Below are 18,715 nucleotides of genomic sequence, written 5' to 3' on the forward strand. Positions count from 1 at the left end.
TAAACTCTGAAGCACTGAGAGGCATAGAGCACCATTCCTGTGGCATGCTTGCCAAAATGTATAACCTGAATTTAATCACAAGATAACATCAGACAAACCCAAATGAGGAATATTCTACAAAATATCTTACCTGTACTCTTCAAAACTGTCAAGGCAATAGAAGACAAAGACTAAATTTCAGATTAAGGGAGATTAAAGGAACATGATAATCAAATGCAACATGTAATTCTAAATTGACTCCTGGACCAGATTTTTTTTTTAATGGAACAATTGGGCAAACATGAATTAAGTCAAAAGATTAAATAACAATATTGTATCAATGTTAATTTCCTGAATTTGATAACTGTACTGCGATTGTATAAGTGAATGCCCTTTTTTTTTAGGAAAGTTTACACTAAATTTTAGTAAATTTACACTAAAATGTCTAGGGGTTGAAGAGCACCATGTCCACAATTACCTTAAAAGGTTTTGAAAAAACTATTTATTTATTCAGAGAGAGAAAGCTACTTTGGCAAAGTGTCAATGTTTGTGGAATGTGGGTGAGGGGCCCACATGGGAATTCTCTATACTATGTACTACTATTTTTCTAGCTTTCTGTAAGTCTGCAACATATATTTTTTTAAGATTTAAGAATTTTAAGTAAATAACCTTGGTAGAAATATATATGTTAGCAATAAGCCATCTGCAATTTATTAAATTATACTATAGATAGAATCTGACTATCTAAAATTCACAAACATCCAGAATGTGTTCCAATATAATCTAAAGTATCAAGAAGCAGAATTTGTCTTAATTTCTCTGTATACATATGTTACCATTAAGTAAATGTGTGTTTGGCAAATGACAAGATTTATTTTTATACAGACATACCTCATTTTACTGTGCTGTGCTTTATTGTGCTTTGCAGATACTGTGCTATTTTACAAATTGAAGGTTTGTGGCAATCTTGTATCAAGCAAGTCTATCAGCATCATTTTTCAAATAGCATTTGCTCACCTTGTGTCTCTGTGCCACAATTTTGGTAATTCTCACAATTTTGGAATGTTTTTCGTTATTATAATACTTGTTATGTTGATCTATGATCAGTGATCTTTGATGTTAGTACTGTGATTGTTTTGGAGTGCCACAAATTTTGCCCACATAAGACAGCAAACTTAATCGAAGAATGTTGTATCTGTTCCGACTGCTCCACCTAGTGACCCCTTCTCTCTCCCTCTCCTTGGGCCTCCCTATTCCCCGAGACACAACAATATTGAAATTAGGCCAGTTAATAACCCTACAATGGCCTCTAAGCATTGAAGTGAACGGAAGATTCACACATCTCTCACTTTAAATCAAAAGCTAGAAATGATTAAACTTAGTGAGCAAGGCATGTCCAAAGCTGAGACAGGCCAAAAGCTAAGCCTCTTGCACAAAAGAGCCAAGTTGTAAATGCAAAAGAAAAGTTCTCAAAGGAATCTAAAAGTGCTACTCCAGTGAACATACAAATGATACGAAAGCAAAACGATCTTATTGCAGATATGGAGAAAGTTTTAGTAGTCTGGATAGATGATCAAACCAGATACGACATTCCCTTAAGCCAAAGCCTAATCCAGAGCAAGACCCTAACTCTATTCAATCCTATGAAGGCTAAGAGGTGACAAAACTGTAGAAGAAAAGTTCGAAGCTAGCAAAAGTTAGTTTATGAAGTTTAAAGAAAGGAGCCAACTACATAAAATAAAATTGCAAGGTGAACTGCCAATGGCCCAGCTCACAAATTTCAGATATCAGGAGCAGCTCTGACCTGGGAACTCTAACCCAAACTAATCCAACTCATTAGGTGCAAGTCCTCTGCACAAGGTCCCTGAAGCTAGACTAAGGGTGAAAGAAAAGGTATAAATTCCATGAAGATAGAGACATTAGCCATCAATCACATAGAGGTTAAAGGAAAGAAGCTGAATCTGAACTCTAGCAGTCTGACTCCAGGGCTTGTGTGCTTAACTGCATAACAGTATGTGTCATGCAAAACTGCAGAATTTTTCAATTCCTGTCCAAGATGGCAGAGTAGAAGGGCCTTCAGCTTACTTCTTCTCATGAGCAAACCAAAATCACAACTAACTATGGAACAACCATCGATTAAGAAGAGTGGAACCTACTAAAAAAGATATTTTACATCCAAAGACATAAGAAGAACCACAATAAGACAGTAGAAGGGGTGCACTCCTGATATAATCAAATTCCATACCCCCCCAGGTGAGTGGCCCACAAACTGGAGAACAATTATATCTCAGAAGTTCTCCCATAGGAGTGAGAGTTCTGAGCCCCACATCAGGCTCTGCAGCTTGGGGGTCTGGCATTGGAGGAGGAGCCCTCAGACAATTTGGCTTTGAAGGCCAGAAGAACTTGATTGCAGGAGCTCCATAGGACTCCTGCAGAGACTTTGGAGACTCAGAAACAGAGACTCCACTCTTAGAGGGTGCACACAAGGTCTTGTGTGCACTGGTAGCCAGGGTAAAAGCAATGACTTCATAGGAGCCTGGGACAGACTCACCTGCTGGTCTTGAAGGGTATTCTGGGGAGGCGGGAGGGTGGCTGTGGCTTACTCTGGGAACAACAACACTGGTGACAGTGTTACCAGGGGACATTCATTGACGTGAGCTCTCCTAGAGGCCAACATTTTGGCATCAAGTCCTGGTCCCACCCAATAGCCTGTAGGCTCCAGTGCTGGGACGTCTCAGGCCAAGCAACCAACAGGGTGAGAACACAGCTTCACCCATCAGCAGACAGGCTGCCTAAAGTGTTCCTGAGCACACAGCTGCCTCTAGACACACCCCTTGATACGGCCCTGCCCATCAGAAAGCCAAGACCCAGCTCCACCCACCAGTGGGCAGGCACTGGCTCCACCCACCAGGAAGCCTACATAAGCCTCTAGACCTGCCTCACCCACAAGGAGGCAGACACCAGAAGCAAGAAACCACAGTCCAGCAGCCAGTGGAACTGAGTCTACAAACACAGGTCAGAATCTACCCTGGGATCAGCTGGTTCCTGGCCCTCAGTGATGAGAGGGGACTGTATTACTGGGACACACAGGAAATCCCCACTTATCCAAGGCTGAGAAACATAACTAACCTTCTATATACATAAAAATACAAATAGAATTTTAGACAAAATGAGAAGACAGAGGAATATGTTCCAGACAAAGGAACAAGATAAAACCCCAGAAGAACAACTAAGTGAAGTAGAGATAGGCAAACTACCCAAGAAAGAGTTCAGAGTAATAACAGTAAAGATGATCCAAGAACTCAGGAAAAGAATGGATGCTCAAGCAAGAACTTACAAGAACTTTTTAACAAAGAGTTAGAAAATATAAAGAACAACCAAACAGAGTTGAAGAAAACAAAAATGAAAAACACACTAGAAGGAATAAATAGCAGAATAAATGAGGCAGAAGAACAGACAAGTGAGCTGGAAGACAGAATGGTGGAAATCACTGCTGTGGGACAGAATAAAGAAAATAGAATGAAAAGAAGTAAAGACAGTTTAAGAGATCTCTGGGACAACATCAAATGTACCAACAGTTGCAATATTGAGGTCCCAGAGGAGAAGACAGAGACAATGGTCCTGAGAAAATATTTGACAAGTTAATAGCTGAAAACTTCCCTAACACTGGAAAGGAAACAGGAACCCAAATCCATAAAACCACAGAGAGTCCCATACAGGATTAATCCAAGGAGGAACACACCAAGACACATAATAACTGAACTGATAAAAGTTATAGATAAAGAGAAAATATTAAAAGCAACAAGGGAAAAGCAATAAATAACATACAAGGGAATCCCCAAAAGACTATCAGCTGATTTTTCAGTGAAAACACTACAGGCCAGAAGGGAGTGGCATGATATATTTAAAGTTATGAAAGTGGAAAAACCTACAACCAAGAACACTCTACCCAGCAAGGGTCTCATTCAGATTTGACAGAGAAATCAAAAGCTCTACAGACAAGCAAAGTTAAAAGAATTCAGCACGACCAAAACCAATTTTACAACAAAAGCTACAGGAACTTCCCTAGGCAGAAAAGAAAAGCCCACTGGGAAAGCTCACTGGTGAAGGCAAACATAAAGTAAAGGTAGAAAATTATCCACACACAAATATGATATGAAGACAAGTAATCATAAGAGGAGATTACAAATGCAGGATATTTGTAATGCACTTAAAATTAAGAGACAAGCAACTTAAAACAATCATGTATATATAGAGAGACTGCTATATCAAAACTTCATAGTAACAACAAATCAAACTTCTGTAATAGATATACACACCAAAAAGAAAAAGAAATCCAACAAACACTAAAGTTAGTCATCAAATCACAAGAGAAGAGAACAAAAAAGGAAAGGAAGAAAAAAGACAACAAAAACAAATCAAAAACAATGAACAAAATGGCAATAAGAACATATGTATTGATAATTACCTCAAATGTAAACAGATTAAATGCTCCAACCAAAAGACATACACTGCCTGAATGGATAAATAGCAAGACCCATATATATGTTGTCTACAACAGAGGCCCACTTCAGATCGAGGGACAAATACAGACTGAAAGTGAGGGGATGGCAAAAGGTGTTCCATGTAAATGGAAATCAAAAGAAAGATGGAGTAGCAATACTCACATCAGACAAAGTTAGACTTTAAAATAAACACTGCTACAAGAGACAAAGAAGGACACTACATAATGATCAAGGGATCATTGTAAGAAGAAGATATAACAATTTTAAATATATATTCACCTAACACAGGAGCGCCTCAATACATAAGGCATATGCTAACAGCCATAAAATGAGAAATTGACAGTAACACAATAATTGTGGGAGACTTTAACACCCCAGTTTCCTCAATGGACAGATCATCCAGAAAGAAAATCAATAAGGAAACACAGGCCTTAAATGACACATTAAACCAGATGCACTTAATTGATATCTATAGAGCATTCCATCCAAAAACAGCAGAATACATTCTTTTCAAGTGCACATGGAACATTCTCCAGGATAGATCAAATACTGGGCCACAAAGCAAGACTTGGTAAAGTTAAGAAAATTGAAATCATGTCAAGCCTCTTTTCCAACCACAACACTATGAGATTAGAAATAAACTACAAGAAAAATACTGCAGAAACCACAAATACATGGAGGCTAAACAATAGGCTAATAAACAACCATGGATTACTGAAGAAAAAAAGAAGAAATCAAAAAATACCTAGAGATAAGTGAAAACGAAGATGCAATGATCTAAAATATATTGGATGCAGCAAAAGCAGTTCTAGGAGGGAAGTTTATAGAGATACAAGCTTATCTCAGGAGAAATCTCAAACAACCAAACCTTACATTTAAAGCAACTAGAGAAAGAACAACAACAACAAAAAAAATCCATAGTTAGTAGAGGAAAGAAATCAAAGAGATAAAAGCAGGAATAAATGAAATAGAGATGAAGAAAACAATAGAAAAGATCAATGAAACTAAAATGTGATTCTTTGAAAAGATAAATAAAATTGATAAACCTTTAGCCAGACTCATCAAGAAAAGAAGGGAGAGAGGCCAAATCAATAAAATTAGAAATGAAAAACAGAAGTTACAATGGACACCACAGAAATACAAAGGACCGTAAGAGACTAGTACAAGTAATTATATACCAAGAAAATGGAAACTTAGAAGAAATAGACACATTCTTAGAAAGGTGCAATCTTCCAAGACTGAACCCAGAAGAAATAGAAAATATAAACAGACCAATTACAACTACTGAAATTGAATCTGTGATTTAAAAACTCCTAACAGACAAAAGTCCAGGACCAGATGGTTTCACAGGCAAATTATATAAAACATTTATAGAAAAGTTAACACTATCCTTCTGAAACTGTTCCAAAAGACTGCAGAGGAAAGAACACTTCCAAACATTCTATGAGGCCACCATCACCCTGATACCAAAACCAGACAAAGATACCAATAAAAAAGAAAATTACCCGCCAGTATCACTGATGAACTTAGACACAAAAATTCTTAACAAAATATTAGTAAACTGAATCCAACAATACATTAAAAGGATCATAACCCATGATCAAATGGGATTTATCCCAGGGATGCAGGGATTTTGAATACCTGCAAATCAATCACTGTGATACACCACATGAACAAATTGAAGAATAAAAACCATATGATCATCTCAATAGATGCAGAAAAAGCTTTAGACAAAATTCAACACCCAATTATGATAAAAACTCTCCAGAAAGTGGGCATAGAGGAAACATACCTCAACATAATAAAGGCCATATATGACAAACCTACAGCTAACATCATACTCAATGGTGAAAGCTGAAAGCATTTCCTCTAAGATCAGGAACAAGACAAGGATGTCCACTCTCATCAGTTTTTTTTTTTTTTCAATATAGTTTTGGAAGTCCTAGCCATGGCAATCAGAGAAGAAAAAGAAAGAAAAGGAATCCAAATTGGAAAGGAAGAAGTAAAACAGTTACTGCAGATGACATGATATTATACAAAGAAAATACTAGATATGCTATCAGAAACCTATGAGAGCTCGTTAATGAATTCGGTGAAGTTGCAGGATACAGAATTAAAACACAGAAATCTGTTGAATTTTTATACACTAACAATGAAAAATCAGAAAGAGAAATTAAGGAAACAATCTCATTTACCATTGCATCAAAAGGAATAAAATACCTAGGCATAAAGCTATCTAAGGAGGCAAAGGACCTGTACTCTGAAAACTCTAAGATACTAAAGAAAGAAATCAAAGATGACACAAACAGATGGAAATATATACCATGTTCTTGTATTAGAAGAATTTATATTTTCAAAATGACTGTACTACCCAAGGCAATCTACAGATTCAATGCAATCCCCATCAAATTACCAATGGCATTTTTCACAAAACTAGAACAAAATTTTTTTTTAATTTGTATGGAAACATAAAAGACCCCAAATAGTCAAACAAATCTTGAGAAAGAAAAATAGAGCTGGGGAAATCAGGCTTCCTGAATTCAGAGTATACTACAAAGCTATGGTAATCAAGACAGTATGGTACTGGCACAGAAACAGAAATTTAGATCAATGGAACAGGATAGAAAGTCCAGAAATAAACCCGTGCACCTATGGTCAATTAATCTATGACAAACAAGGCAAGACTATACAACGGAGGAAAGACTGTCTCTTCAATAAATGGTGCTTGGAAAACTGGACAGCTACATGTAAAAAAAAAATGAAATTAGGATATTCTTTAACTCCATACAGAAAAATACACTCAAAATGGATTAAAGACCTCAATGTAACAACAGATACTATAAAACTCTTAGAGGAAAACATAGGCAGAACACTCTGACATAAATTGCAGCAATATCTTTTCTGAGCCGACTCTTAAAGTAATGGAAATAAAAACAAAAATAAACAGATGGGACCTAATTAAACTTAAAAGCTTTTGCACAGCAAAGGAAATCATAGACAAAATTAAAAGACAATCCAATAATGCTATTGCACACTTACAGAATAGTGTAAACATAACTTTTATTTGCACTGGAAACCAAAAAATGTGTGTGACTTGCTTTATTGCAATATTTGCTTTATTGCAGTATTCTGGAACTGAACCTGTAATGTCTCTGAAGTAGCCTGTATTTTATTCCCACCATACTTCTAGACCTCAAATCTCTCATTTGTAAAACAAGATGATTGCACTGGAAGATTTCAAGCACTGGTCCTCAGTGCCAGCCCATACCATGTCACGTCTGGTCTACAGTAAAATGATGGGGCAGAGGTGGGCAGCAGGGGAGATGACATTGTTCATATGCATAAGTTTTAATAGTCTTACTTGGCAAAATAAGCTTACATGTTCCAGGAACTGTGCTGGGTACTTTACCTCTGTAATCCCAACAGCAACCCTAAGAGGTAGGTATTATTACTATTATACCTCTTTACATGAAGAACCACAGTTTAGAGAAGTCCCCAAGGATATATAGCTACTAAGTGGCAGATTCAAACCCAGTCTATTAGTCTCCAAATCTCAGACTCAATCAAGTATGCAGCCAACTAGCTCCACTCTTTCTCCAGGACTTCTCAAATATTCCATTAACTAGTCATAGATATTGCTTCTCCTTTTAACCTTAAATTCTGTGTCCTCCAAGTGTTGCTAAAATTTGTCCATATTCTTTCTCTCTTTCTCTCATATACAGACACACACACAGACACACACACACACACAACACACACCTTACTTCCCTTCCTAATTCTATCTACTGAAGTAAAAAGGACTTTTATTAACCTTGATTTTTTTGTTTTGTTATGTTTTATTTCTTTCAGTCTCCACAGGAATGTCTAGTTCCTGTTAAAGGTGGCTACCCAAGAGAATAGATACACTGACATCCTGTTTTAGGTGACATGAGGAGAATGAATAACAGTTAAATTGAGTAGGATACAGTGCTAGTGAACATAAGAGAACTGTTCTCTTGGGACCTGGTCCACTATATCTGTCTATTATACCTGTTATTTTCAACGTAGAATTTCTCCAGAGAAGCTGCCAGTTGCCTAACACCTACCTCTTCATTCATAAATTTAAGATGACATTACACTGTAAACATTAGCAGGTCATATGTTACAGCATTCCTCAAAGGCTTTTTTTTTTTCCAATTTTTTCTTCCCTTGTAATGTTACTAATTCCATACAAGGCAATCTGATTAAATACTATTCATATTCTCTAGAATATTCACAATTATTTATATTTCTTTACTTAACAGGGGTAGTAATGATATAAAATTTTCAGCACAATTTTCTTTATGTCCAAAAGTAGCTAGCTTATTTGAAGCCAGATTTTATTGACCCTATATGAACTCATCACTCCAAATAACCAGCTTGAGGCTGCTGGCTAAATCCATAGTGTCTTTGAGATTCTTGCATAATTGACCTACTCTGTTCTGTTTACTTCCACATGTAAATATAAAGCTTTAAATCTCCTTTCTTTCTTCTCATTAAAGAACAAAGTTTGTATGGGTGAAGAAAGAGGTGAAAAAATTCAACACTAATGCCAAATCCAAGGAAGCCTTTAAGACACTTGTATTTTTTTTAAATTGCTATTTGTGTCTAACAATTCTTATTTGCTTGCCAACTCTAAAAGGAGCACTAAGGAAGTTGATATTAATTAAATTTACTATTTAAATGTTCAACTGAAAAAGAAAATAGCTAGTTTTGTAGGTATCACCTATTTACACAATAAAGTTCTCTAAAAGATGTCCCTTATAGAAAAAGTATTTACAATGAAATATATTGCTTCATGACTTAAGGTTTTAGCTTATGACTTTTCCATAAAACATATTATAAAGCCCCCAGTATTCATCTTTCAGGGTTCTTAGAGATACAATAATCATTGGCTGACTATTTTTTAGGCTTTTTCTAACGAGGAAAAACTACAAATACCAAAAATTAAATTAATATTTAATTTCAAATTTTGAGACAGATTGAAATTTTAAAAATAAAGCCTGACCATGAAAGTAGAAATATATTTAATTTAACCAGTATACTCTTTACCAGTTTATTACTTAAAACTGTAAAAATCTTACTTAAAATTTAGTTGCTCTTCCCAAAGTCCAGTAAAAAAATATGACTTTCAAGGTTTTTTTTGAATATTTCACTGAATTAATATCAAATAAATGGAATAATATACCAAGCTGTTAATAAGCACTTCGACACAAATGTCAATAATAAATGCACAATCACGAAAGCCCAGAAAAACTATATCAATATCGTACAGATGTAAAACAAGTTTAAATAATTTTCCCCATAATAAGTACAAAGTCCACATTTGTAGTGAACTTCAGTATATTTATTTCATTTTAGTGAAAATCAGAATGGATTTCGTTGAGATGTGGATAGACACTGAAGATAATTGTAAATAACTGTCCATGGTCAGTCTCATTTTAGAAAGTAAAGAGCCAAATGGCATTACATTTAAATTCATCATGAAATTTTCATAATGGAGTTAACTTTAAACACCTGGAGGCATCCTTGTATGATAAAAGAGAAATAGCCAGAGGGAAGAAAGAAAGGATAAAAAAAATGGCCATTTCGGTATCCAGCCCACATCTACTTGTAAGTAACATTATTGGAGTATTTTTTAGGAAGATGTCAGATAATAATTTCTGCTTTTATTAATGAAAATCTCTACTTACCGTAGCTTCGTTGCAAACCGTGCACTTAACCACATGCTGGTGAAGCTTGCCATCCAAATTGATGAGAGATTGGCACACGCGGCAGTTTATTACTGGAATACCACTGGCATCTGGACTGACAATGGCTGTGTACGGAGGTGGGAGTTCCGCTAAAAAGATATTAGCCACTGAATCAGAGTCTCAGAGATATTACGGCTGGTTTGAGCAAATAAGCAATAGAAGTAAAGAAGGAAAACTATCAAAATTTCTCCTGTTCTTTATGTTTTTAAAGCTGGCCAACATAATATAGTTTCAGAGCAGAAACACATATAGAACTATATTGTGAAGTAGAATAATTCTTAGCTCCTCAAATCCAAATCACACCTGCCTAGTTTTACACATTTTATTAACCTATACTCAAATATTCACTCCATTTCTATGTGCAAATTCATAGAGTTTGTAATAGGAAGGTGATAATTTATGCCTAAAGTAAAAATCATACACTAATGATCTGACTCCCAAAAAATAGAAACAGTCAATGAGGACAAAGCTTTAAAATCACTTACATATATACATATACATAAATTGTGTAGTTGTCGTGCTCTGTTTATACTAGAACCAGTATAATAACTGCTGAGTATGACAAGAACAAAATAGGGTGTTGGTGGCAGTCAAGGAGAGACCAAAATGAACTCAGGAAAACTAAACATATCAACATGGAACATGTTCTAATTAGAATGGAATTATTCTAATTTCAGACAAAAAACAAGAATGAAGTAAATTTAACAATTTTTGTCTCAAACTTTCACCTAACATTAAAAATCTAGGAAATGTATCAAAGTATTTATGGGTAAAAAATATATTGTCTGGGGGCTTCCCTGGTGGTGCAGTGCTTGAGAGTCCGCCTGCCAATGCAGGAGACACGGGTTCGTGCCCCGGTCTGGGAAGATCCCACATGTCGCAGAGTGGCTGGGCCCATGAGCCATGGCCGCTGAGCCTGCGCGTCCAGAGCCTGTGCTCCACAACGGGAGAGGCCACAACAGTGAGAGGCTCGCGTACCGCAAAAAAAAAAAAAAAAAAAAAAAAAAAAAAAAAAAGTGAAAAGAAGCTATAGATGTCTAAATTATAAAAAATAGTTTTATAATTTATAAAACTATAAATTAGGTACATGAAAAGCTGCTCAACATCACTAATTATTGAGAAATGCAAATCAAAACTACAATGAGGTATCACCTCACACCAGTTAGAATGGGCATCATCAGAAAATCTACAAACAACAAATGCTGGAGAGGGTGTGGAGAAAAGGGAACCCTCTTGCACTGTTGGTGGGAATGTAAATTGATACAGCCACTATGGAGAACAGTATGGAGGTTCCTTAAAAATCTAAAAATAGAATTACCATATAACCCAGCAATCCCACTACTGGACATATACCTAGAGAAAACCATAATTCAAAAAGACACATGCACACCAATGTTCAGTTGCAGCACTATTTACAATAGCCAGGTCATGGAAGCAACCTAAATGCCTGACAGACGAATGGATAAAGATGTGATACATATATACAATGGAATATTACTCAGCCATCAAAAGGAATGAAATTGGGTCATTTGTAGAGGCATGGGACGGCCATAGAGACTGTCATACAGAGTGAAGTAAGTCAGAAAGAGAAAAACAAATACCGTATATTAATGCATACATGTGGAATCTAGAAAAGTGGTACAGGTGAACCGGTTTGCAAGGCAGAAATAGAGACACAGATGTAGAGAACAAATGTATGGACACCAAGGGTGGTGGGGGTGGGATGAATTGGGAGACTGGGATTGACATATATACACTAATATGTATAAAACAGATAAGTAATAAGAACGTGGTGTATAAAAATAATAAATAAAATTCAAAAAACAAACAAAAATAATTTTAAATCCTTGAAAGAATTTAAGGTTGATGCAGAATGACCTGTAATGTATTAATCAAGAAGAAAAAACAGGTTAAAGGATCAATGTGTCAAAATACATTTGAGCCTGTGCAATTTGCAGATTACTTTATCAGATCTCGGTAAAGAAGGTATTGTTCTGGGAAGAAGCATACACACCTCACTAGAAATTCAAGACACACTGCCTGGTGTGTAATAATAAATCTTTTTTTAAAATAATTATTAGCAATAGCATTATTAATAAAAGTTTCTTCTTTTACCTTTTCCTTCAGTTATAAAGTAACATAAAGTAGGTCTCCTATTAATTCCATGTTTCCACCTTACATAGTGTGATAGAAAAGAAATGTAAAGACAAGATAATTTCACAAAGAAAACAAGGGCATTGAGGGTGAGGGGAAGAGGCCACACATTGCAGCTACATATAAGGATGATAAAACCCATTCACTCCAACTGGCAAAAGTTTTGCTCAGTGGAATCTCCTAAAGATTTAAATGGTTGATCTTATTTGGTTCTGAGACATTTGAAGTGTATCAAAGCCAACAAAACCCTGTGAACTTTTCCTCTAAGACTTGTACTATATAATTTTTAACCTGTACAAAAAGAAAAGCTTTCAATGACAAAAATATGCCAGAATCTTCTGGAGCCTTGGGAAGTGGAAGGAGGGGGAAAGAATGAGTGAGGATTAGAAGTCTAAAATGGGAGAGACTATAAGCTCCATGAGGCCAAGGTCATGTTTGGCTTGTTCAGGACTGATACAGCACTTGTTATAGTGCTTGTTCTATGACAGGTGCTCACCAAATATTTATTGAATGGATGATGGATGAATAAATGAATGAATAACTGAATCACTGAAATTTATCAGGCTCATCTATTTCTCCTGGGAAAATGATACTAAGTATATTACCACTACTCTCCTTGAAGAGGAGCTGGGGTCCTAGCAGGGGAGTACAGCATGACTGAAAAAAAGGCTCTCTTCTATATACAGAATACCCTCTCCAAATCATGCACTGAGAGAGGGAAGTAGACAGGGGACACTGGCCTGACCCACTAGATAAGTACAAGCAATCCAAGAGATCAATAGAATGACAGATGTTGCAGCCTAACTGCTCCATTAAACAGTGCTTTCAGGCCTATAATTTCAACTTTCTGTCCATTAATTACTTTAGCACTAAACTGATTTAGAGATATTTCTTGTACTTTTATCCCAAGGAAACCTTGACCTACAACTCCATCTTCTCTTGTAAACGACTTGTAATTACAGAAATTTATTTCACTGTCAGTAAACCTGCAATAATTAGCAACTTAGATTGTTCATTTTGTCTCTTTTCACTTTAAAACAGTCAACAGATCACCACTATTATACCTATTTTAAATTTCTGCCCTGGATAAAAGTCCACTGTAATCTCAGAACTTGGGATCATTGGATATTAAGAGTCACAGAAGTTCTTCATTTTGGAAGAGTCTTACTTGTTATTTAAACAATGATCATTTTCTCTATGGGGTTTGCCTAAGTGAAAAACCTTTTTTCTCCAAGTGAGCAGTATTTGTTAGACCAGTAGTTCTCAAACCTGAAAAACCCCCTCAAATTTCCAGAATTATACAGTGTTAGAAATTCAAGCAATCTTAGCCTAGTATTTAGTCTAATTTCTTCATTTTATGGAAGAGAAAACTGAAGACCAGAGATTCTGACTTCTTAGTAGACTTTTATACAGCACTTCAGCAAAGCCAAGAGCTGACTCTACTCCCAGAGGTCACTCCATAATGACAGCTGCCTCTCTTAATGAATAATGATTTAATATAGGGAAAAGATGTAAGGACTAATGGGGATTCTGCACAAATACTTAGACAAGAATCAGATCTGAGTTAAAGGGGATTAGGAGGAGGAGAAAGAAGAGTCAGGGAAAATGAAAATTATAACATAATATGAAGAAAGAATTAGTTCATGATAAAAAATTCACAGAAAAACTGAGACTCATAAAAGAGACAAGACAAAATAACATAGATCACAAGGCATACATAATGGTCTTCCTTAAAACACTCAAAAGGAACCATTGTTATTCTATAAACCCACAAGTGATCAAATTACACGTTCCCATCATAAACATCAACTTAATTTATCTATTTTATGCCCAAAAGCTCCTCTTTCCTGCTAATTCATCCTGGTGTAATAATCCATACTTCAGTTTTTACCAGATATACCCAGATATAGCATTTTAAAGGTTGCAAATGTTTTGCTGGATAGCTCTGATCTTTATTATCTCAGTTATTCCTTTATAAATCTCTGCAGTGACAATAGTTTCCAGTTTAATTCGCTTACTTCACTAATACAGTCTTATATGCAGTCATTCTGGCCCTTGACAAAGATGTACCAAGGTTGAAAAATGACATCAGATTAAAATGAGAGATAATTTAGAACACTATGATTATAGGATGAGCAAGAAAAGTATAAAGGACCAGCCTGTGAGGAAGGGCTCTGGATTTTTCTCCTCCACAGGATTTTTGTGGAGAGTATGGTTAGGGACAGGTTGACCTTGGCTGCTATGGGATATCTACTTCCTGTGTAAAACCTCTCCAGTCCAGTTCAACACAGAGAAAGGGAAGACCACCTTCTGTTCCTCCCCTCTCTGAAACCAAAGAAATAAAACTATTCCAGGAGACTCTTGGATTCTTCTAGAACCATTATACCCTCATAAGGATCCATCTGGCTAAAGTCAGTTTGGAAGGTAAATGTGCCAGCTATTAGGCTACTGACTTTCAGCTCCAAATCCACCCTTCTATGCTTTGTCATGCTGGTGCTAAAACTCTCCAAACCACATTTTTTCTTTGCCAGCTGGCTGCAGGTTATGTTTTGTTAATAGGAGGTGATAAACAGAACCTGCAAGGTTGAAGGAGGAAGAAGGGACTTGTAGGCCTTTCTCCAGGTGTACAAAATCTTTCTCCAGGGCTCAGAGACATCACCACCAGTGGGCTGGTGCCTCTGAGAAGTCATGTTTCAGTTATGTTCCTCTAAATTACTAAATTTTAATAATTCCAATCTCTTCCCTTTGTTCTCACAGCCCTGCTTCCTGCATTTAATACCTATTTGATAAGTTAGAGTAATATTTTTACCTTTTAGTTACCTACTTAACAACTTTATACCAAATTAATTCTTTCTGTTATATTATATTGTTTGGTTTCTATCTTCAGGTCCTAACTGTTATAAAGCTCATACCAGTTGTAATCTCAGGAAACAAACCCTCAAAAATGGGATTGGAGAAATGGGTTGGTCATGCCTTGGGCTTGAATGCAGTGTTGAGCTCCTTTACCAGTGAGACATGGTATGGTAGTGATTGATGGCATGCAGTGGCATCCTGGTGAATCAGATTATCCCCAATAGATTATTGTGATATTTGAGGCTCCTTTACTTGACCATTATGGCAGTAATAATTACTGTGTGGATTGTGATATGGGGTAAAATGAGAAGCTCAGGTCTTTAAACTCTCAGCACAAGTCATGGTCAGAGAACTTCTATTGCAGCCCTAAAAATATTGCTTATTTCTAATTGTCACAGGGCTTATATTGCTGAAAATCAAACACAAAATTTAATTGTATAGATAGATAGCTAAATTATAAGGTCAGGGAAACCCACAGCCTTACCAATTCTGCCATGTGAAACTTAGGACACTGATTGCAAAGAAGTGGAACTCTGAAACTTGGAATGGGGCCATCTAGTTGTACCCAAACAGAGCTGAGAATCTTACACTCCTGAGTCACTCTGAGCCTCCCCTGAGAGTGGAAGACAACATTTCTTCTTATGTCTGAGAATATGAGCCTCCTTTTAATGGAAAACTGAAATAACCTCACCTGAAGTAGTTGTCTTACAAGGAAATGACCATTTTCCTTAAGACCCATCATCAAACCCCTTGTTGCCTCAAGACCCATAAACTAGGATCAGATCTCAACAAGCTTTAGGAGGACAAGTACAAAATGTGACTCAGAAAGAAACAACTAACACCTCAAGAGAATTGCAATGTTTTGATAATATATATTGTCAGAAACCTGGAGAATATGTGTGGGAGTGAATCCTATGGGGGTTAAAGCAAAGAGGATGGAATATAACACTGAGTTGAGCCAAATTTAATAATCCAGGTATACTTGACAAATGTTCTGGTTTCAATGTTTGTTTTAAATCTGGAAGTGGCTCTGTCAGTTTACTTGTTGGTTTGATGAGACTTGGCCTAGCATGATGCAGAAGAAGCAATCAAAGGTTTAAGGAGTCAGGAATGTTAGAGTGAGTTTATCATATGAAATCTGCATCCCACACCCCACTACATCCCCTGAGAGGACCCAGAGGATATGCCTTTAACTAAGGCATTGATTTATACATTATTTAGGGGAACACAAGCATTCTGCTGTGGTGACTCTCCTACATAGGCCAGGCATTACAGTGCAGGATGACTCCAGTTGAGATCATGGAATCCCAGAGTAACAGAGGCCAAATGGAAGCACTTAAAAGTCAAAGACAAAGTGGGTACATTTAATGTAATGGGAAATAGTGGATATTAGAAAATGTTGATCCATAAGGATCTTTGGCAGTGGCTCATTGAAATAAGCCTAAGAATGAAATGGATGGGTAACCTACACAAATGTTACTTGGTTATATATAATAGAAAAATCTAGGTCTTAAAACCAGCGACCTGACTTGAGTAGCCACAGTGATGAGTCCTAGTTTTTCAATCAGTTTCCAACAAAGCCAATTCACAGACCCAGAGCATCTTTATTGAGGGTTTGTTGATGCCTCTGACAAATGATTCAGCAACACTACTATAAGTATATATTATAAATCTCCAAGTTTCCCCCAAAGACCTGAGATCATTTACTAGAGTGACTATTCACTGGGGAAAATGAAAATACCCAGATATTTCAGGTATTGCTAGAAACTGGCTCGTAACTTGTGCTAATTCCTCAAGACTCAAAACTCCAATGTGGGCGACCTGTCAGAGAGGTTATAGATGGCCATCAGGTTACAGATGGAGTCTTGCCCCAGATCCACCCATAGTGGTCCCAGTAAATCTGGGTACCCATGCTGAAGTTATTTTCCCAGTTTCTGAATATATTATTGGAACAGACATTCTTGTCAACCAACAAATACCTAAATTGGTTCCCTGGCCCACAGATTAAGGTAGGAAGGGTCACACAGAGGGTCCCTGGATCTTCTACCAAGAGCAGCTCCACATTCCCTGGAAGGACTACAGAGGCAGTGCTACTATGAAAGACGTAGGGGTGGTAATAACTCACTCATTTTCTAAGTTTGACTGCTGCTCCAGGGCAATTCTAGTTTTGTAACTGAGGAGATGTGATATAACCCCCTCTATGAGCTCTGATGCTAAAGGAAGTCAAGAGGCCTTCAGCTATAGTCAGGCAAAAAGCAGCAGCCCGCCAAGGCCCTCTATGGTGGATTTCCAAGAGTTAGTTAGCACTCAGTCACAAGTACTTAGCTTCTGTTCTGTACCAGGTGCTGTACTGGATGTATGTCAGGGATACTATGGAGAAGGAGGCATACCCCAGGGCTCAAAGAGCTCACATTCTTAACATGTAGAAAGACAGTAAAACTACAAGTACAACTTGGTGTGGTAAGTGCTCTAACAAGGATATGCACGCACGGGACTTTGGGAGTATAAAAGAGGGGCATGTAAACCTGACTAAGGTGCAGTGTGTCAGGAGCGAGGAGTAGGGGAGGGAAGAGAAGAGTCACTCTAGCACAATTTAGCATTCAAGTACTGCAATCTCTCTCTATATTTTAACCATTAACTCCTTTCTCCAAACTGCAGCTCTAGAGAAACAGCTATACCTTATTAAGTTTGGTCATGAAATCAGCTTGGCACCAATACCAATCTACATCCTAGTGCCTCTAGTATTGCTTGTAGGAGTTTATGTGGGTCCATGGTAGGCCCCAAGGCAACAACAAACTGGGTATTCTTATACAGCTGGTGATGATGAGTACTGAATTTCACTATGGGTAGTTTGTCTGCTATTTTTCCCTCCCTTAGTGGTCTTAGGCATTTGGATTGTATCAAAATGCTGCCATATAACTGGAGATACTGGCAAGAAATGCCCAGTGATCTGCCAGTGACAAATTCCCAGATGACAAAAACTTCTGCTCTGTCTTTTCTATTTCTCATTAGGCAATATTTTTACCTCATTCTAGTACATTTCATTTGTGGTACTAGTACTTCCTTCCAGTATTGGCAGTTAATAAGTTACATATTCTCTCATTTTATCAACTACTGTGTTTATTTTTATTGAAAAAAATACAATTTTTTCTGACACGATTTATGTGAAATCATATTGTTTGTATATGCATGGCTCCATTCTTAATTTTTTATTTACAATATTGCTTCCAAGAAAGCATGTGTTTCAAGAAAAATATAGAGATACTAATTTTTAGTACAGAAAAGCAAATTGTTTTCAAGGCAAAAAATGTACCTGCCTAGAAATTTAGAAACTCCTCCCATAGCCAGAGGAGGTAACAGATTCCTACCCTGTCACTCTTCCTAGACAGCTCATTTTCACTCTTACAGACTTTCTTTTTCTAAGAGAAGGCAAGACACTCCTTTGCATATACC

At 36.8% G+C, this 18,715-nt stretch overlaps 1 protein-coding gene across 1 annotated transcript in view; it reads right to left on the minus strand.

The window, feature by feature from the left end:
- PIP4P2 (phosphatidylinositol-4,5-bisphosphate 4-phosphatase 2) overlaps nt 1-18,715 on the minus strand; it is an 83,841-nt gene that overhangs the window by 52,235 nt on the left and 12,891 nt on the right. The window contains exon 2 of the mRNA XM_081258475.1: nt 10,196-10,344. Within this exon, the coding sequence (XP_081114601.1) occupies nt 10,196-10,344 (149 nt within the window). The remainder of the gene's footprint in view (nt 1-10,195; nt 10,345-18,715) is intronic.

Source organism: Mesoplodon bidens, assembly GCF_964165515.1.
Source record: "Mesoplodon bidens genome assembly, chromosome: 16".
NCBI classification, from domain to species: Eukaryota; Metazoa; Chordata; class Mammalia; order Artiodactyla; family Ziphiidae; genus Mesoplodon; species Mesoplodon bidens.